General features: G+C 50.3%; 6 protein-coding genes across 6 annotated transcripts; 3 read left to right on the top strand and 3 right to left on the bottom strand.

The window, feature by feature from the left end:
• Window positions 1-1,395: 1,395 nt before the first annotated feature.
• On the top strand, window positions 1,396-3,602 carry N7533_004781 (putative serine-rich protein; the record flags this gene model as incomplete). The annotated part of the gene is made up of 2 exons (XM_057101431.1): window positions 1,396-3,492; window positions 3,564-3,602. The coding sequence occupies 2 exons, from the start codon at window positions 1,396-1,398 to the stop codon at window positions 3,600-3,602; spliced, it is 2,136 nt and encodes a 711-aa protein (XP_056961061.1).
• An 848-nt stretch (window positions 3,603-4,450) lies between these two features.
• N7533_004780 (uncharacterized protein) lies at window positions 4,451-4,831 on the bottom strand (the record flags this gene model as incomplete). The annotated part of the gene is made up of 1 exon (XM_057101430.1): window positions 4,451-4,831. The coding sequence occupies one exon, from the start codon at window positions 4,829-4,831 to the stop codon at window positions 4,451-4,453; it is 381 nt and encodes a 126-aa protein (XP_056961060.1).
• Window positions 4,832-5,904: 1,073 nt separating this feature from the next.
• N7533_004779 (lysophospholipid acyltransferase) lies at window positions 5,905-7,780 on the bottom strand (the record flags this gene model as incomplete). Its single annotated transcript, XM_057101429.1, has 4 exons — window positions 5,905-6,383; window positions 6,452-7,570; window positions 7,633-7,677; window positions 7,759-7,780. The coding sequence occupies 4 exons, from the start codon at window positions 7,778-7,780 to the stop codon at window positions 5,905-5,907; spliced, it is 1,665 nt and encodes a 554-aa protein (XP_056961059.1).
• A 280-nt stretch (window positions 7,781-8,060) lies between these two features.
• On the top strand, window positions 8,061-9,969 carry N7533_004778 (Sec1 family protein; the record flags this gene model as incomplete). Its single annotated transcript, XM_057101428.1, has 4 exons — window positions 8,061-8,174; window positions 8,237-9,262; window positions 9,330-9,830; window positions 9,889-9,969. The coding sequence occupies 4 exons, from the start codon at window positions 8,061-8,063 to the stop codon at window positions 9,967-9,969; spliced, it is 1,722 nt and encodes a 573-aa protein (XP_056961058.1).
• A 339-nt stretch (window positions 9,970-10,308) lies between these two features.
• N7533_004777 (TRAPPII-specific subunit TRS120) lies at window positions 10,309-14,810 on the bottom strand (the record flags this gene model as incomplete). Its single annotated transcript, XM_057101427.1, has 3 exons — window positions 10,309-13,545; window positions 13,603-14,570; window positions 14,645-14,810. 3 exons carry the CDS (start codon window positions 14,808-14,810, stop codon window positions 10,309-10,311), a joined length of 4,371 nt encoding a protein of 1,456 aa, XP_056961057.1.
• A 602-nt stretch (window positions 14,811-15,412) lies between these two features.
• N7533_004776 (histidine kinase-like ATPase domain-containing protein) lies at window positions 15,413-20,700 on the top strand (the record flags this gene model as incomplete). The annotated part of the gene is made up of 2 exons (XM_057101426.1): window positions 15,413-15,540; window positions 15,600-20,700. The coding sequence occupies 2 exons, from the start codon at window positions 15,413-15,415 to the stop codon at window positions 20,698-20,700; spliced, it is 5,229 nt and encodes a 1,742-aa protein (XP_056961056.1).
• Between the last annotated feature and the right edge of the window lie 294 nt (window positions 20,701-20,994).

Raw genomic sequence — 20,994 nt, 5'->3', positions numbered from 1 at the left:
TGAAAGGGTGTGACCATACACAGATACAAATACACAGCTATAAGCGGGAGAAGCGTGGCAGTGTTTGGTAATACAGAAACACACCATGGAACCACGGTTCAGCCGAAGTGTGAGTACAAAAGAATATCAAAAATCAAACATCAACAACAATCACCAACAATCAACTGTCATCTCTCAATGACGGCCCTCTCTTGTATTCTCCGTATTCCATCTTTGGGGCTATAATTATCGTCCAGACCAGACCATCCTCTCGTCCCGAACCGGTGGACCGAGCGTGCATCCGACTCGTGGCCCGAAAGTGAGGCATCATATGCACCTCCCCCTGCTGTCCCTGTCCATCCTCATTTCAATATGAGTCAATGCGAGGGGACTGAATCGTGGTCAACAAATTCTCCGACCTCACGAGCAACCGTCCCAGGTGGGCTGCTAGGGGATCCAAATATTGTTCAAGAGTCAGCGAGGGCGAGAACGAGAGAGAATGACAGATCCGCCCAGAAATTGCGCTAGAATCCTTGACAACGCATTGACTCCACCCGAGACTGGGGCTGGGCTGAGAGTGACTTTTCAGGATTTGGCTCGCAATCACCAGGATCGTCAACAGGCACAGGAGTGTACATACATGTATGTACAGTAGTGCATAGAGCACACACTCGCTAGACAAAACTCCCCTCTCTGGCCCCTCCCAGTCGGGTCTACAGAACAGAACACAAACTCTGTGAGAGGAGAACAAAATGACCACTGCAGCGTGTGCAGAAGGCGTAACTCTGTCAGGCAACGCGCCCGAAAATCCATCCTCACGGGCGCGTCTCCACCAATCGTCACTGGCCCCCGCGAGGTCAACGGTGCTCTAGGGCCGTGCATGGCTGCATACCCCTGGGGGGTCTGGATCTACTGTGATAGGCGCTGGACTCTGCTGGGCCCTGCCTTGCTCGTCGGCGCTTCACCGCCGCTGGGCAACAAAATTCCTGGCCCCCCTTGGTTCGTTTTGTGTCTCATGTTTTGTGTGCGGTGTTGTTTTCCAGTCGTTCTGTTCCCCGTCCTTCTTTTTTGAAACTAATGACCCTTTTCGTTCCTTGTCGCTCTTTTTTTTAATGGCCTGCAACGTCTGAAACGACCTTCTGATTGCCCCTCTGACGACCTTTTTGACGTCTTTACGCTCTTTTACACACCAAGAATTCGGCCCTATAGAAGTACCACTTATCGATATCGATCAAACTCGACCCCCCAGGGCGAGGCATTCCTTACATCAAGCCAATATAGGAAAACAACAACAACTCCCTTTTCGGTTAACGTCATTCATTGTTTATACTCCACGTTGGAGATATTCTTCTGGTTATTAGTCTATTGACGCCCCGTTGGTCCCTCGGACCATGCTCTAATTCTGGTTCGACAACTATGCCTTCACACACCCAGTCGCGCTCACCTCCGCCTCGGCGGCGGCGGGCATTGGAAGAGCGAAGCTCTGCCCACAACAATGAAAGATCCCCTACACGGTCTCTGCGCATGGTCCATGATCAAGATGATCATGACCAAGAGGATGTCGACATCTATACCGCCACTCCATTTCCAACAAAGCCCGAGCAGATCCTGTTGCCCATTCCCGGAAAAGGGCAACAGAAGTATATCGCAGACACTGGATTCAATTATACAGCTGCCGCTGGACCATCCTCCGCAGCCTGGCCTTCGCCGGCTCTTAGCCATGGGGCTGCGAGCAGCGTTCGAGAACAGTCAGTCGGTGAGATTTGGGATGTTTCTTCTACAGCAGACACAGGCATGTCGCCGCCACAGATGTGGGATGAAGATCCCCTTTCCAGCAAATCGTCTCTCCCGGAAATACAATCACCAAAGACCATGGATCATGACTCTGACAGTTCAGAGGCGGAGTTCTCCGATGACGACCTGATCGTGTTACCAACAGCCACCCCGACAATCAAAGCAGTGGTATCTGAGCCACCAACCTCGCCCAAGTCCACGATAGATGATGACGATGATTCAACTGAGATTGGCTTCTCGAGTCCAAATGTCGAGCCTATTGGTGCACCTTCGAGCCCCAACTTCGTGACCCTCGACAACTCAAGCATGAACTTCTTGCCTCCAAGCATCCCTTTCAATGACTCAGACCCTCGCTCAAATTCCTTGTCCTCCTGGAATTCCCGGGGAACGGCTGTGCGTCATGCCGGTGCCGCGCCGTGGATCTACGCCGTAGGCTCGTCCGAGCAATTGAGTTCTCGCTCGCCATCTTTCCATTCCAGCCCGCCTCTCCGACCTGTTCGTTCATTCCGCTCTGTCTCAAGGCACCATTCCAGCAGCCGATCACGATCTACAACTTCAACATCGTCACGAAGCCTACGTTCAGTGTCTGACATTCAAGCTGCCATTGACAGTGGTGTCCCCGTTCAATTCCCGCGGATCCGTGCTCCATCCTCGAGCTCGCGGGCTGATACATCAGCTTCTTCCGAACGCGACTTCACACCTGGTCCAGCATCTGGTCGCTGGAACCCACACTTGTCGAGAGTATCTTCAGTGTGGTCTGACGAAGATGTCGCCAACCCGATTCCCACGGCCGAGGAGGTCGACGAAGAAGAAGTTGCCATCGATGATTCAGAGCCGGCTCTTCCCCCAGTTGCAGCTCTCAAACCCAAATCATCCCAATCAACAGTCTGGCTAGTCAAAAACTCCCACGAGGAAGAACGCTTGGACAGCTTGTCCAATCTTCCAACCCGCAATGGCTTCCCGCACAGTCTCTCGTCCGGATCCAAGCGCAGCAACAGCATGCGAAGCGTCATTCGCCCAGGCACAAGCTCAAGCACGGTTTTCCACATTCTCCCGACCTGGGCTAAGATTTACTACCGCGCGGATCCAATGGGCCTCCATCCTTCCTTGTCAATCAAACACGCCAGCCGCCCATCCTCTGCACGCCCCGGAACCAGCAACTCCAGTGTTTTCAACTTGATGCCCACGCCGCTCAATATCCCACGACCGCGTTCCCCTGATCGTGAACGGCCTCGCTCGCCTGAACGCGTCCGTTTCGCCCAGCGCCGTATCGAAAGTGACCCCCGCGACCCGCGAGCTCACTGGGTCGCAAACCCCGAAGCTGAAGGTAGTGAGCTCCACGGACCACCCCGCCGACTACGACACAGCTGGTCTCCACACCTATTCACCGATCGTCGAACCATTCAGAAGTCGGCTAGTGCATGGACGGCACCATCAATGGACTCAACGAACGAGCCTCTCTTTGGACGAAGGAACATCCAGGTCTATTCCTTCTGCCTGGGATTCATTTTCCCCCTCGCCTGGATCATCGCTTCGTTCCTGCCTCTTCCAGCTATGCCTAAGCTGGGACCCGAGATGACAGAGTCAGACGACGATGTCGAAATGGCTTTGGAAACGCAGCTGTGGAACCTTCAGAGGCGGCGGTACAACAATGCTCGGTGGTGGCGCAATCTCAATCGCTGGATGATCTCGCTCGGTGTCGTTATCATCGTCATCATTGTAAGTTCGACCGAGTGCATGTACACGTGCATGGTTTTGAAAATCAAGGCAGAATTCTAACAAAATTTCAGATCACGCTGGCTGTCATTGGCACCACAACTGGATTCTAATCCGTCCAATCTCACTCTCGCAACTGCAGTACTTGCTTTTTCAACACAATCTTTCACGACTCTCTCTTCCTCATACCCCTCCTGCGACTCAGGCAAAATTTCTTACCATATCAACCAACGCCTCCTTCATTGACTTCGACTGTTTTCCATTTTCTGATGAACCGAACCGACTCTCGGAATTGTTTTCCCCAATCACCTATACGGCTTTGATCTCATTTCTCACTTCCTGATTCAATCACACGATTCAATCACTAGGCTAATGCCTCTTGTTACATTCCCTGTTCGAGGACCCTTTCCCTCGCATTTGTCTATTCCCCTTCTCTTCGCTGAACATTTTGAAACGACTCACATGAAACGACTATACGCACCTACATAATATTCCCCCTATTTTCTTTCTTCTTTCTTTACTTGCTTTGGTGAACCTGAGCAATATATTCTCCCTGTCCGGGGCTTTTCTTTCTCTTCTTGATGGATGGCTGTCCATCTGTGTTTGGATATATTATATACTCATTGCACTTTTCTGGCTTTTCATGTTCGATTACTTGCATTTTTGGCATGGACCTTTCTCTTCAGATACTGTACGGATATTCAATCTATACACTTTTACTTACTTGGAACTATCGAGCATCAGATCTCTATTTGTAGTAGCCCACATACGATGCGAGCAAGATCAGCATGTAGTAGCACTGGTCGAAATACTGAAAACGAAGAAAGAAGAAGCACAAGGGACGGTAAGTCAATCCTGACAGATATTTGCGACGCCTTCCAGAATATTGTATCCATTATCAATCGTGTTAAGACTCCTCGGCTTCATCATCTGTGTCCCAAAATGTGTCATCGTCAATCTGCTAATTATCCTCCTCGCTTGAAGTATTCCAATCTTCATTAGCATAGGGATCCGAATTGCTGCAATCGTCCAGGTCCGACTCAGACAGTGCGTCCCTACTGACTGACACGGGCGGTATTTCGGGCAAATTACTTTGCAGTGTTGACATATCAAAAGCTGGTCCAGTTTGACTTCTGCGCAAAAATTGATCGTTGTGCTCTTTGAAAGCAGGTAGTACCTCGTCCTCATACCAATTCTCATTTTCAACGAGGACATCCCAGTCCCAACGTTCCACAATCTCATCGGGCGTGACCTCCCAAAGACAAAGATACTCATCCTTGTAATAAGAATAATCCTTCCCATAAGGGTCTTGTACTTCATAATATCTTAGCTCTGATTCCATTTTAATCATTGGCAGGCCTTTAGCGATGCGAACGTTTGGATTGATAACTATAAGTCTTCTGGAATAGCGTGGTCTCTGTCGCCTGGCCAGAAAGCTTTTAAGCGCCGATGCCGACGAAAAAAATGATATGTATGGCGTTGGCTCCCACTTTCGATAGTCAGCATGTGTGGCCAGTGACTTTTGTCGGCTTTTTCGTGAATCTAAATGCTGTCGAGACAAACGAGCCTGCATTCTCCCTGTTTGATCTGGATGGCTGCCAGAGTTTATATCCCACACGCGAAGACCGGGACCTTGAAAGCAACCAGCATCGGAGAATTCAGCCCATGAGTGTTTCGATGGACCATTCTCCTCACACAAGGGGTCAGTTTGTTGCAAAAGGTTGAAGAGTAGGGTCTGCATTGGAATCGTGAAGTAGGGTTTCCGAGGCTTGTCTAAACAATTTTTGAGCAAAATAAAGTCCAAGTGATTCGTTTGTGATAAGAGAAGAATAGCTGAGAAAATCTCAAGGGTTGTTGCCTACGAAAGTGAGCACCACACTATCATTATATGCCAGCGCTTGGATGACATAATGATAGGCTTAGCCCGGGCAATACAGGCGCAGTCTCTTCGTGGCACCACCCGTTGAAATGCAATGAACAGGGGAGTTATTTTTTACTCACGCGAAAGTCATCGCCCTTGAGGAGGGTGGAATGGTCATTTCAGGATTAAATCGATGTCCCGTTGGCAGTGGTTTTCAAGGGCAGCCTTTTCTAGTTACCAATGAACGGTGTGCTCACAGCTAATGTTCGATCTCCCACCCAAGGAGAATTACCAGGTAAGCCTAGCATTGGAGACTGACTATTTCCTGGCCAAGAGTGCGAGTCACATAAGGTCGACCATGGCCATGGAGTGCCATAGACGAATAAAACGATATCTATGTTCTAAAAGAATACATACAAACTTAGATTAAAAAGAGCTCAGCCCCCAAGTAGATAGAGATGAAAGGGGCTTCAAAACAGTAGAAGAACCAGATCCTCAACAAACCATTATCTCACAAACCACGCCAGAATTTTAAACCAGACCAGTCTGGCTGCTTACAGCTTGCGTCCGATCTTCTGCTCGACAGCGATCTTCAGCTCCTCGCCTGAAGGCATGGTAACGACACTTCCACGACGGCGACGGGACTCAATCTCGCCGATGATCTCCTGCACGACTTCGTCGAAGTCACGCTCAGGGTCATTGGGTAGGCCCAGGGTCGGGGGACGGACTGTTTCCTGGCTGACGGTGCGAGTCATGTGAGGACGATTGCGACGCTTGAGTCTGCCGAGTAGGTAGGCTTTGACTGGGGAAGCGAAGACGGCCATCGAGACAATGATGTTTACGATGCCGTAGTAATAGACGCGCGACCAGACGGCCATTGAGTCGTCGAAGCTGAGCACGATGAAGGGGATTACGGCGAAACCGAGGGTGAGTTGAGTTACGAGCCAGCTGAGGAAGTCGTAGTACCGCTTGGATGGCATGGGGTTGGCTCCGTCGGGCGTTAGGAAGAAAGGGCGGACGTAGCGACGGAAGTCTAGTGTAGACTGTTAGTCAAACAAATCCGAAATCTAAGATTGAGGTGAAAAAGAGACGAGAGCTTACTCTTTGCGACGGTTTGGATGAACGATCCTAGAACAAAAGTCATGTAGTATCCCGGGTAGAAACCATGCCACAGGGCACTAGTGGCAAAGGTAGCCATGCTAGCACGGAAGCCAGGTTTCTTTCCCTTGGGAGTGACACGCAGGTAGACATAGTTGCGAAGCCAGTGGTTGGTGTTCTTGTTCCAGCTGCCGAGGTAAGCGTGTGAGTTCTGGGCGGTTTCCAGAGACCAAGGATCGACGTTCTCGAGGCGATTCCAGAAAACTTTGCCGGACTTGTTGTCGAATCCATTGTAACCCATACCAGAAAGGATACATGCGCCCTCGGTGAGAGACCAGACACCATAGTACTTGAAGCGGGTGGCGAAGCCGAGCATGTAAACAGTAAACACGCGGCGCAAGAAGCCGAATTCCAGGAAGGCATCGGACAGAACGAATTCGGTGGTGAAGTTTCCGCTTAGTTGTAGGAAGACAAAGATCCAGACTAGACCAACGACGAGTTTCTTCACGGCTGGGGTGCCACTGCGGGGAATTTTGCGCTTCTTTCTTGTAGGAGGTACCTTAGAGGGATCGGTGCCAGGGGGGATGTCGAAAAGAGTGGTATCGAGCCAGCGACGGTAGTCAACATACTCGAACGAGGGACCGGCGAAAAGAGAGGGGAAGAAGAGGACATAGCCCAGGTAGTTGACAATACTGGGAAATTCGATGATCGCCGAGTACTTCTGCGCATCGGACAGTGTCTCTTGAGGTTTACGGCCGTCATGAATATTCCAGCAGAAAGAGGAAAGTTTCATGACCATGACCATTTGTGCACCCGTGATGTCGACCACCTGATTATCATCGGCAATCTGACGGTAGATGTGATTGATCGACATGTGACCCATGAGGAAGAGGAAGCCAATCCACGGCATCAGCGACCCGTCCACATAGTATGCGATGGCATAAGTGCCTGCAGCACTGTAGAGAAGAGTGCGAAGTCCATCCCAAAGGTCGAATAGGCCGACGATGTAGAAAAGTGAGACGCTGATAATAAACGCGTTCTTTTTCGCAGGTTGAGCGTCGGGGATGCGCTTCAGGATCGCGGCGAGTGGGTAAGAAAGGAGGAACGAGCCGATCAGTTTTACTAGAAGAGTTAGAAAGACTGGAACTCGAGATTTCAAGTCAAAGATTCGAGGTTTTACATACGCTCATCGACGGATGCGCCTGTGAGGCGAGCAGGATAGTCAAACACTGCGGGGAGCATCATTAGCTTGCAGCTCTGGGGAAAGCTCCACGAGGGACCGGGCCAAAAAGATGCAGGGAAATACTCACAGACATCTATGTAGGGCAACATGGTATCGACCCAGCTTGAAGACCACTAGAGACGATAGACCGCATGCAAAACAAAGGGGAGGAAAGCTGGAGAGGAGAAAAAAGAAACAAGGAAGAAAAGAAAGTTGTGGAGATGGAGAGAGGCTAGAGAGGTAGTGGTGTCATGCGGAAAGCGGACGCGCTCAACATTCAACCAACCTCACCTTCTCCACCTCCCCCCGCGCCTTGACGACACCCACATTCTGATCTTCTTCGACTCTTTGTATCTTTCCATTGCTTGCGCATAGGCGCTATCCCTCACCATGGACGTCGTCGCGGCCGTCTCGGGCTACATCTCCAAGATGGTGACGGCCGGCGAGTCGGCCACGGGGTCTTCATCCTCCAAGATGAAGATCCTGTTACTCGATAGTGAGACAGTGCGATATGCGCTTAACCAATTTCATCCTTAGGACCGATAGCTGACTCCTTTGGGATACAGGTTCCGATCGTCTCGACCGCCATCACCCAGTCCGCTCTCCTTAATCATGAAGTCTACCTCATCGACCGCCTCGACAATGCCGCGCGGGAGAAGATGCGACATCTGCGCTGCTTGTGTTTCGTGCGCCCCTCTCCCGGATCGATTCAGCTGCTCATAGATGAGCTCCGCGAACCCAAATATGGCGAATATTATATCTATATGAGTAACATCATCCGCAAGTCATCCCTCGAGCGGCTTGCCGAGGCAGATAGCCATGAGGTCGTCCAATGTGTACAGGAACAGTTTGCCGACTTCCTGGTCATAAATCCGGACTTGTGTTCTTTGAACCTGAGCTCCCCTCTCTCGCACCTATGGAGCCAATCGCCTGACCTGTGGAATCCCGATTCCCTGCAGAGGACCACCGAGGGAGTTCTGGCCTTGCTTCTGTCGTTGAAAAAGAATCCATTGATTCGATACGAGAAGAACAGTCTTTTGGCTCGCAAGTTGGCTACCGAGGTCCGATACCATCTCACGCAAGAAGAGCAACTCTTTAATTTCCGCCGGACGGATACCCCACCTATCCTGCTCATTTTGGATCGTCGCGATGACCCTATTACGCCACTGCTCACCCAATGGACATACCAGGCGATGGTGCATGAACTGCTCGGAATAAACAATGGCCGTGTCGATCTTGGGAATGTACCTGAGATTCGACCGGAGCTCAAGGAGATTGTCCTTGCCCAAGATCAAGACCCCTTCTTCAAGAAGAATATGTACCAGAACTTCGGCGATCTGGGCCAGAACATTAAAGAATACGTGCAGCAGTACCAAGTAAAGACGCAGACGAACATGAATATCGAATCAATCGCCGATATGAAGCGATTCGTGGAAGATTACCCTGAATTCCGCAAGCTCTCTGGCAACGTCAGCAAACACGTCACATTGGTTGGTGAATTGAGTAGACGTGTCGGAGAACAAACGCTGCTCGATGTAAGTGAGTTGGAGCAGAGCCTGGCCTGCAATGACAACCACTCCAATGACCTCAGGGTAAGTCAAAACAGCTTGCATCCTTTTATTTTTTCTTGGTTTGGCCCCAATCTCTGACAATTCCCAGTCCCTTCAACAAATGATCGCATTACCGAACGTCCCCGCCGAGAATAAACTGCGACTAGTAGCTCTCTACGCACTCCGCTATGAGAAACAGCCAAACAATGCTTTACCAATCTTGCTTGACTTGCTGGTGACTGCTGGCAATGTTCCCGCCAACCGAGTTAACACCATTCCCAACCTTCTCGCCTATCACCATTCGCTTCAAGCCCCGCCAGTTGCCGGTGGATTCACCGATCTTTTCGAGTCAACTTCATTCTTCTCCGGGGCCAGAGACCGATTCAAAGGACTGAAGGGCGTTGAAAATGTCTACACTCAGCACTCACCACGACTGGAAGTCACCCTTCAGAATCTCATCAAAGGTCGTCTAAAGGAGCTGCAATACCCCTTCCTAGAAGGCAGCGGTCACACTCGAGATAAACCGCAGGATATCATCATATTCATGGTTGGCGGCGTTACATATGAGGAGTCTAAGATGGTGGCTCAGGTGAATGCCAGCTCACCGGGTGTACGTGTTGTGCTCGGGGGGTACCAGCATTCACAACAGCACTACTTTTCTTGAAGAGGTCGAAGATGCCGTTGGCAGCTGGCCAGAGCCCGCTCCCACGACAGCTGCGGGACGGCTGCGACGGGAACTTGGACGATAAATGGTGGGATGCTGACGCCCGTATCAATGAAAATCGAATCATGACAAACTGAAAGTGGGTAATTGTTCTCTTCTAAACTATTGTAAACGGGGTGTTGAATTAAGACACATTAGAATGTAGACTAGTTTGCTGTATGGATAGTCTTCAGAATTTCTTTTCATGGCTTTGGTAGTATGTACCACGCTAATACTATGAACAAAAAAAAGTATACAAATGACACAGGTATATGACCTAGAGACAGACGTTGATCCTTATGACGCCGGCGAGATCTTAATCTATATCATTACAAAACAAAAGGGTACGGGGGGACATCATTAGTATGGATGCCAAAACAAGACCTCAATCCCGGGCATGGATGATACAGGTTTCCTTCGCGTGCCAGATGCGTCGTCGTCTCACAACATCCGCGCCAAACGTATCCTTGATGCTGTCATCATAGGGGTCTGCATCTCCCTTAGGCTCCTCGCCGAAGGGGCGTAGGAGTCGTGCCTCTTCGACGCTCGCACCGAACTCGTACTCGCCTCTGCACAGCACTGTCACGCCGATAGATGCTTGCGTCGATTCACCGCTCTGCAGGATTGGTAGAGCCTGTTGTAACATACCACTCCAGGCAAGACGGCGCGTAAGATCCAATGCGACGTTATTCGGTTGGTGGCGGAGACTAGGTTGAAGACGGAGGAGGGGGTGGATGGGACGCGAGGAACGGTTGTGCACCTTGACATTCAGGGTCAAGAGGTCGTCTGTCATGACGCGGAAGCGAGAGCGGCCACTTTGAACAATTGCGTCTGAAGATTCAGAATCGGCAGAGGTAGAGGCCGTTGATGGGGAGGTGAGAGAGAACGACATTTCCACGTCCTCGAGACGCATGGCTTCCACCATGCGAGCGTTTAGGCGGATGTTGCGAAGGTCGATCGATCCCTTGCGGCCAGTAGCTGGCTCGCTCCAGCCACCAATTACTCGTTTCAGGAATTCTTCGCGGAACCAGAAACATTCTCTTGAAGCTGCCTCGGCCTCGAATGTTAATTTGTTCGCGCTGACGACGAATTGTCGGCGTGTACCAGTGTTGACGACGGGGATTGTTGCGTGAGGGTTGTCCAAGTACACGCGGGGTAGTACAAGAACGAATCGAGATGTCTGGCCTGGTTGGAGGTCACCGTCGACTGAGTACTGACCGATGTGGTCCCCTTTGCCAGAAATGGAGTGTTCGTCAACGCGCAGCCACACTGACAAAGGACTTGGCCAAGCATTTCGCAGGTCCAACAATACAACACAGTGATCTGGACCATAAGCTCCATTGCCAAGGCGAGATAGAACCTGAGAGAAGGGGTCGTGATCGGTCGTAGAAAGGGGTGAGTTGGGCTCTTGCTCGGACTGGATAGGAGAGTTGATGTTGTTTCTCCACGCAAAGTCACCACTGAAAGGCAGGACATCGCATCGGGCAACCTCGACGCTTGCGTTTACAGTCACAGTCAGCGGTACAAACAGCTGTCTAGTATAGAAAACCTCGGGTAGATCATCTTGTTTGGTTCCAAGGCACGAGTAATCAATCTGCACAGTCGTATCTTGTAAACCAGGTTTACCAAGAACGTCCACTGTAAAGGTGGCTTTCTGTTTGGGTGGGATTGAGCAATCCTTCGTGTCCGAGTCTTCGCGGCGCCATCGCAAGGCTGGCTGCGTGGCTAGCTTCAATTCCAACTCGTAGATTTCCACTGGAAGTAGGTTTTTGTTTTTAAGAGCCGATTGCAGTTGTTTAGTGGTCGAGTCCTGGAATGTGAACAAGACAAAATCCACTGGACAAGAAGAGGTATTTTGCAGAGTGATAGTGAATGATCTAATTTCGCCCTCTAGAACCATCATCGCAGATTGCGAGAGTGACATCGACTCGATGACCAAAGACGGTTGTTTGCCGATGACTTTGACTTGGCATATTTCTGTTTCAGGGCCCTTTTTGGCGAGGGTCTTCCCATCCTTTGATGTTGTCGAACTCCATGATGTTGGACGTTCACTGAGAGGTTTCTTTGCTGCCAGGCCTGTTCGCTTGAATTTGACCTCTGGGTCGGGCTTCCAGAAGGATTTGAAAATAGGGAACTTCCGCTTCCGACAATTTCGTACCTTCACAACGCAATTGGAGATGTCGAGGTTTCCGTCCTCGTGGGCTGTCCCCAGAACAATGACTTCCTGCATGCAAAGCGGAGGAAGAGTGATATTCTCCGCGAAAGCCTCAAAAGATAAGCCTTCGCCTTCTAACTCCAAATGTTCGATTTCAATTTCAAACTCATAAGGATTCTGGAGCGTGACGCGGAATGAAGCAGGCTCATTCATCACAGCAAGCATCTCAAGAGCCTTGCTGCTTGGCTTGGCGAAAGGGTTGTATAAGAACGGGTCTTTCTTTGACTTATCAGAGCCGGTTGTCACGGCCTGCAGCTCAGTCTTAGACCTGCGTACAGGTCGCCTAGGAGCTGGCAACGCAAGCAGCTGTACATCGCGCACAAGGAAGTCATCCCAATATTCTGCAGCCATATCCGAAGCTCCCAGTCGGTTCGCCGCACCGACAGTTCGCTTTATGTTATTCAACAAGCGAATTTGCTCATCCTGAGGTAAGTATGGAGGTACTTTGTAATTCTCGCCGAGCATTAAGTCTCCTCGAATAGTTTGCATGAGCTCGACGGTGAAGCGCAAGACACCATCGAAGTCAGGAAGTGCTTCACAGCAGTTGATACATGCCTTGAGCACGTCAATCTTGAGGTTGAGGTCACCATATCGGTCCAGAACGCAGTGTCGGAATGAACGTTCTGCGATTGCAGCAACTGAGTCATAGTCACCTGGGGAAGATGACTGGCTAAGACGCTTCTCCCATTCATAGAACGAAGAGGGCTGAACACCATATATCTCGCCTATCGTGGCTAGAAGAAGACGGAGACTCGATTCCATATTGCCAGGGCCCACATCAAGAGCATTGACATCGAAGACAGTGTCGCTTAGAGAGGCTAGTCCTGCAGCGGGGTGAATGCCTACTTCCGCAGCGCCAATCTTCCGAGCCTGTACAAGGGTAGGGATCATAACAGACAGAAGCTCGCGCATCACAAATGCTTTCTTCCGCGGTAAATCGAGAATGTTCAAGACAGAAACAACACCGACTATGATAGGAACATAATCGGTGGCCGGTAAGTCTGCACCTGGGGAAAGCGGAAGGGCACGGAAAAGGAAATTGGCGATGTCAGTCTTTCGAAGTACAACTGTTCCCCGAGGTAGTTCCGGCTGGTGCAAAGGAACGAGAGGCTCATTCATGACGATATGCTTCAATGCATTGTCGTCGAGTGAGCCATCCCGAACACGTGCAGACACCAGAAGCCTTGATAATCGGATCACCGTTTCTGAAAAGACCAGTTGGGGAAGAGGCTCATCGGTGATGTTGGCAGCGCGGTTGTGAAGGTTCAGAATCGTATTGGAAAGATCTGGCAATAGATTGGCTAGATTTTGGAGAGATACTATCCGATTACCCGGCGTGGGAGCATTGATGGAGTCTCTGATTGCCTTGTTCGTTTTTTCGGCAGCTGGATAGAGCACATTGGGGATCTAGACGCTAGTTAGATATTTGCTCTGCCGTTTCATAATCATGTAAGGGGTGAATACCGTAAAATCCATACCTGCCCACCCCATCATAAGAAGACAAAGCAAAATGGATTCAAGTGCCTTGCCATGCCAGATATAATCGCTTCCTGCTCGTGCATTATTCGCCGCTTCAGACAGCTCTTTGAGAGCATCAGGCCACCTTCCCGCCTGCAGGAAAAGAGTACCAATAACAACTCCAGCGCGGCCTTTGATTCTATTCTTCGTTCTATCGGTAGCACTCAATCCGCTAACAGACAATCGATCCCGACTATGCTCCTTGGGCGAACTTATCGAAGGACTTCTACCCCCGGAGTTTGTGCGCGATAGATGAATCGACCGTGTGATTTCATCGAAGGTTGTGGGAGTTTCGTGATCGCTGGGAGCGGGTGAGCTGGCATTGGAGCTTAATGGTGTTTCTGGTGGTCCTCCATTGGGGTTTGAAGGGAGCTGTGCGGGCAAGGTCATACGGTTCAGTAGTCGGTCTACTGGCCGAGGTCGTAGCTCGGGATTGCGATGTGGTCCCCAAGACGAAGCCTTGGGGGAATCGATCGACGGGATACTTTGAATTGTCTTTGCGAACTCATCGAGCTCCCCAAGTAGTACCGATGTGATGTCACACAGAACCGTTTTCATAGTCGTCGCTTTCGAGACATCAGGGCGAGGAACCCAAAGCACATTGTCCGGTCCATTTGTGAGTTTTCCAAGGCCTTCATAATCAAACACTAGGAGCTGGTTCACCAATGCCCGCGGATTCCTTTCCTTCACCACATCAAGCTCCTCTAGCAATGTGTCCAGACCCTCGGGTGTGGGGTGTTTCTCATTTGTCCCAGACGTCTGCGGAAGCTCCGTTCCGTCAGCAATTGCGATGATAACTAATGGTTCTCGATATATTTCGAATGGGAACAGCTCGAGGTGTGAAGTGGGGGGAACCGAGAAGGATAGGTCGTAAAGGATCATGCCGGTGGGGAATGCGAGAGGAGAAAACATGTCTGGAGATTTGAACCGTCAGCATCACGGGTCGAGTATTTGGTTCTATCCTCTACCCAAAGGGGCCATGGCATACTTCTATTTGGTCGTGAATCGGGGCTGATATCCCCTAACCGGACCACATTCTCAGCTTGGAGTCTAGCAGCAAAGCTCAAGAACCGCGAGCGCTTGATTCTGCCAATTGGAAGTAGCAACGCCCTCAGGCGCGCCGGTGCGATTGGAGACAAGGGGTCGACCCCCATATTGTCATTTGAGGGAGACCGAAGAAGCGGTTTGCGATATCAGGCCCGCATTCACAGCAGTATAACCGGCCTAACGTCCAAGCGTCATGCGACAGAGGATGCGCCGCAAAATAGAGGAGTGCGCCACACTAGATCGAACGTAGTGACTGTACTAGCAGCGAAAGCAACGACTGACTTGAGCTTGACAAGTAAATCCTACCTCTCGAGGGCTCCTGAGGCCGACGGTGGAGCTGCCATAACATCATGACTAAGCCGCTGATCTAAGCCGGCTTATCGATAAGCGTGTCTCCTCCGCCGGCGAGTCCGCATCTCCGCCAGATCATCATTTCAACACTTCATTTCTGTCGTTTGTGTCGGGGTTTCTGTTGCTGCATTTCCAGATTTGCAGTCCTTTCGTCTTGTGAACTTTATCTTCTATTGGGTTGCCATCTATCTTGGATTTCACACCCCAGAATTTGCGACCTGCTTGTTTACATCCGCAAGATGCGGTAGCCGCATGACTTCTCAGATATACACCACCAACGGAAACACAACCTCGAGTATTACTTTTGAGATCCAAGAAGACATTTTAATAGACAGAGGCCACATAAACAGACCCTAACATGGCTCTGAACGTGGACTTCAACGCTCTGAAGGCCCGGACTATGGGGTCCGGGGCCGATGAAGAAGCAGTGACGGTCGATACCAGGGGATTGATTTCGAAAGTTCTTGCCCGGTATTCGGGAAAATGGTATGCCCCTATGATATATTGAAAGTATGAAATTGATGAAAGCTGACCCTTACGCTTAGGACTGTTCTACGAGAAATGATTCAAAACGCAGCCGATGCCTCCGCTTCGAAAGTGACCATCAAATTCGAGACTCTACCTTCGACAACGGTACCATCCCCAGTGTCAACCGACCCAACGACCCAACTTAAATATACTATTTCAAACCACACGCTTCGTCGTCTCCTCATCTCGAACAACGGTCTGCCATTTAGCGAGAAGGACTGGGCACGGTTAAAGCGCATTGCGGATGGCAACCCCGACGAGACCAAAATCGGCGCTTTTGGTGTTGGATTCTACAGTGTCTTTGATGACTGCGAGGAGCCATTTGTATCCTCGGGTAACCAGGCCATGGCATTTTACTGGAAAGGCAATGGACTATATACTCGCCGGTTGGATCTGGGGGACACCCCGAACAGAGACACCACATTTGTGTTAGACTACCGAAACGATTCTTCTCCTATACCATCATTGATGTCGCTTTGTCAGTTCTTGTCGAGCAGTCTGACATTTGTTGCATTGGAAGAGATAGAGCTTATGTTGGACGATTGGAGTCTGCTAAGGCTGTCCAAAAAGACAGCACCAGGTGTCAATGTACCTATTCCCAGGGATATTGAGACGAAAACCGCAGAAGGCTTGATGAAAGTCACCGGAATCACCCAAGAAATTGCGCAAGTGGATGCAGCCTGGATGCGAATTGTCGAGTGGAATCCGAACGCAAGCATATTCCGTCTTGATAACCTTCGGGACACGACCAGCTCTCTTCGGAGCTTTTTCTCGAAATTTACTGGCCAACCAGAAAAGTCAACAGCTGTTCAACAAGCAGAGCGTCCCGAAGAGCCAAGCAACATGGCCACCATGGTGACCGCAACCGTGTTCTTACACATAAATACAGCCTCGATCTTGCCTTCGGTTAGCCATTCTCTGAGCAAAGAACTCGAAAGAGCCACCCGCAAACCGCCGCCCAAGAAAGCGACCATTGCCATTTTAACACCGTCTTACGACGCCAATATCGCAACGGGAGCATCTGCTTCAGAATCTGAGATTCTTGCCTCTATATTGCCCACAAAGTCAGGAAGGGTTTTTATTGGCTTCCCTACCCAACAGACTACTGGTCTTAACGCTCACGTATCTGCACCATCTGTCATCCCAACGGTTGAGCGAGAAAGCATCGATCTAAACACTCGTTACATCAGTAAATGGAATCTCGAGATGCTACGAGCTGTTGGTGTTGTCTGTCGCATTGCTTGGTCGGCCGAGATGTCCACAATCAAGGCTAAAATTGCATCTAAACTCCCACCATCCCGCTCAAAGATTCGAAAAGAAGATATCATCGATGTGCTCCCCGAGGCTATACACACTGCAAACCAGTTCGTGTTTCGTGAATCGACACCCTCGTCTGTCCTGGGTCAGACTATTGAAGATGCTTTCTGGATGTGCAACAAGAACGCCTCCATCGAGATTCTTTCTACCTGCGGTGTCATCCCAAGCCACCAGACAAGAATTGCTCCCAAGGACCTCAGCTTCATGGACTCCATTCCTGCTCTGCCGGAGGACTTTGTGAACGGTGCCAAGGAATTCGTCGAAAGATTAACATCGTTTGGGCTGGTGACAGAGATCACAGTGTCAGACATTAAACGAGAATTGGAGTCTAGCACCCTACGATCAAGCCAAGTTGTCGAGTTTCTCACCTGGCTCGGCCGAAAAACTGTGTCTGGGCAACTTGATAGGCTTTCGGTTCAGAGTCTTCTCCGGGTTGCGGTTGCCAATGACGAGGACAAAGAAGGACAAGCAACACGCTTGATCATATTTGCCGATATCACTAGCTTCTTGAACCCTCAGCGCATCCCGTCTGACCTTCCAGTTCCATCCTCCGTGGTGCCCTTCCGATTCACAAAGTCATTGAGCAAACAAGAACTCGAGGCTTTGGGATGGGTCGAGCTGCACATAGTGTCTTGGCTGAGCTATCTTGTCAACAAGGCTGGGGATCGTAACCTTCTCGGCGCGGATCAAGATCTTACGCAAAGTTCCACTTTTGCTGGCCAGATTCTGCCAGTCTTGTCAAAGTCATGGGATGTCCTCAGTCCTTCTGGCAAACAGTCCGTTGTCAACACTCTTCAAACTCAAACTATTATCCCGACCAAACTTGGGATGAAGCAGCCTGGGCAAACCTATTTTGCCTCTGTGCGTCTATTTGACGACCTTCCTGTTGTGCATGGTCTGAATGGTGTCAAGGAGAAATTCCTAGTGGCCCTCGGTGTTCGCAAAACGGTTGAACTTGGTGTCATATTTGACCGTCTCATCAATGCTGAGCCTAGTGATGCTAAAAGTGCCCCAGCACGCAAGTGGAACCACGTAGATCTGATCCGCTATCTCACATCTGTTCGTGAGGATATCCCGGCAAACGACATCCAGAGGCTCAAAAACACGAGCATCTGCACCGCGGAGAGCACGAAGGACGCACAGGCTGCGTCTGGGACTCGCTACAAAATATCTGAACTATACGAGCCCAAGGATTCGCTCCGAGCTTTAGGTCTTCCCGTGATCGAATGGCCAGGGATCTATACTAGCACCAGCAATGAGGGCAAATTTCTCTCGATGATGGGCTTGAAGACTTTTCCATCCGGCTCTGAACTAGTTCGTTTGATGATTTCAAGTGACCAAGAAAAGGATACCGGACGAAAGAGTAAGGCATTATCATACTTCCTCAACGAGTACCATACCAACGGCTACGATGCATTCGACATACGGGCCATTACAGTCCCCTTCCTACCAGTCGAAGGGTCGGACGGTCTAAGCACGCCCAAGAAATGCTTTACAGACGAGGGGGCATCTTTGTTCGGCTTTCATATTCTCCAGAAACGTCTTCACCCGCATGCCCTTAAATTAGGGGTTAAGCCCCACCCGCCTATGTCAGAATGTCTTCAAATTCTCATTCGCAAGCCTCCCACCAGCCAGAGGGAAGCCAGGGTCATTTTCAAATACTTGGCAGGCAGAGTCTCCGATCTCAATTCGCAGGACATTGAGCGCGTAGGTAGCAGCCCTATCATTCCTATCGCTGTTAAGGATCACTCAGAGAAGGGCTCTCGAACCCGGCTCGTTGCGCCGAGACTTTGCTACCTCGGCGAAGGCGAAGATTATAAAGATATCTTTGACTTTGTTGATTTTGGGCAAGAAGCCAACCTTTTCCTCATGGCTGTCGGCTCGAGACGGGAGCCTACCAAGACCGAAATTGCACGAATGCTTGTGAAAGAACCCGCTCGCGTCTCGTCTGCGTTCCAGAGCTCGGAAAAGTATTTGATGCTTCTGAGAACTCTCGCAGAACATCTTCCAATTCTTAAGAAGGACAAGGAACTTTTTAGTGAGATGAAGAGAGCGAAATTCCTCCTAGCAAGCCGTGATATTCCTCCTCAGCAAAATGGCAAAGGGGCACCTGCTGAAAAGCCACTCATTCCAGACCTTGATGAAGATTTGGACATCCGGGAATGGAGCCTTTCATCGGCGAGAGAAGTCGTTGTCGTGGACGATTTCCAAAGCTTCAATCTCTTCAAAGAACACATCCAGGCTGCACCGCAGGAGGAAACACTAGAAGATTTCTACGTTGCCCTTGGTGCCATTCCTTTGAGTACCCTCGTTGAAGAACAAGCGCGATTCGGTGGCGTAGCAGTGGACCAAAGTCTGGGAGCCAAGTTACACAAAATCATCTTGGAACGCGCTCGGCTCTTCTTACACGACCAGCCCGCAGACGCCGTCCAACATGAATCCCGATGGCTTGAGAACAGCTTTTCCGTGCAAGTAGTCAACTCGATCTCTCTTACACGATCTCTGAAGGGCCGACGTGTGTCGCATACACAAAAGCGAAACGCTATTGTTGCACGTCTATCAAGCAATTGGGGATTGTGCATCTACCCTGGCAAATACGACCTGTATGAGATCAGCCAATCGCTCGTCCATTTGATACTAAAGCGTCCAAAGCTTCATTCAACTTTGACGCTTGAAATGCTGCTGAAAACGGATCTATTGGAGCTCCGTGCGCGAGGCTACAATGTGGAACGTATCCTTCGACAGAAGGCCCAAGAGGCACGAATGGCAGAGGACAAACGACAAAAACAAGTGGAGGAGGAGAGACGTGTTCTGCAAGAGAGAGAAGCCGAGTGGGCAGCCGCCCAGGCCCAACGAGCCAAGGAAGAACGACTGGAGGACTCTCGGCCAAAATCTCAATCTCAAAATGCAATGCCTGGTGTCTTTCCTGAATCACCCAACAGCAAGCAACCATCGGCGGAGACACAAGTTGCTCCAGCCGAACCTCCTATGCCAGAGCGAGCTCCTCGTGGTCTTTTTGCAAACTTGCAGAAGCGTTTTGGGTTGGACGGGAATCGTTCAGGCTCAAATGCAGAGCCCGGCGAGCAGTCTCAATCAATGCTTCCCGAATCTTCAACTCCCCCTCCACCACCCTACTCCCCCAACCCCACGGATCCCCAGCAGCCGCGTCCAGAGCAGCCTGTCAATGTTAGCTCCCCGCATCAACTGAACCGACAACTTCTTTCTGCCGTGCAGGCATGTCGACCCCACGGATCCTCTGATGTCTTCAGTCGGCCAGAGACAAATCAGATATCGGAAAGCAAATCTTATTGCGATGAACGACCGAGCCATGACTTGGAGTTTGTTGCCAGTCTCCCCAGCGGTGTCAATGTTTTGTTCGTCAGAACCATTACTGATCGATCTGCTTTCTTGGCGGCTAATCGGGCGGGAATCAACATCTTTGCATCAATCATTCTCGACTGCGGTTCGATTTTTGCAATGCGTGCCGACAGTCTAAGCATCTTTTACGACCCGGGCGGCAAGACGATCGCGTTCAACCGAGCCGGTAGTATATTCTGCAATTACTTCTATTTCCAGCAATTGCACGAACAGCCACTACTTCGAGGCCCCAATCCAGATCGGACCGATGCGATTGTTTACTGGTGGGTAATCCTATGTCATGAGTTGGCCCATAACCTTGTGGGTGATCACAGCTCAGCGCACAGTTACTACACCGAAAGCTTTGTGGCTCAGTATTTCCCCAAGGTGGCCAGCAAGCTCGCCAGCCTCCATACTGCCGCCGTGTCCAGCTCCAACCCTTGATTTATTTTGAAGTGATCTTTGAAGCGATAATTGAATACCCACTTGCTGTAACTGTAAATTCTCCGATAGATTAGATGGAATCAAAAAGTGCGTTGCCACCCGAAACCATTCCGGTGGTACCCGCTTTTTACCTTTGCTCAACCTTAATTTTCTTCCTTGCAACCTCATCTCCCTCACAATGCATTGTTAACTTTCGTTCATACCAATACTCATATAACCAAGTGGACACAATGAGCCGTTGATTGCCTGACCTTTCCTTTTTCCCGCGGAAAGAGGCGCTTCGTTCTGTGTGTG

The sequence above is a fragment of the Penicillium manginii genome (genome assembly GCF_028828005.1).
Source record: "Penicillium manginii strain IBT 31320 chromosome Unknown utg000004l:1.0-7231830.0:1.0-7236170.0, whole genome shotgun sequence".
Taxonomy (NCBI): domain Eukaryota; kingdom Fungi; phylum Ascomycota; class Eurotiomycetes; order Eurotiales; family Aspergillaceae; genus Penicillium; species Penicillium manginii.
The sequence above is the reverse complement of the archived record's forward strand: the minus strand, read 5'-3'. Positions and strand labels throughout refer to the sequence as shown.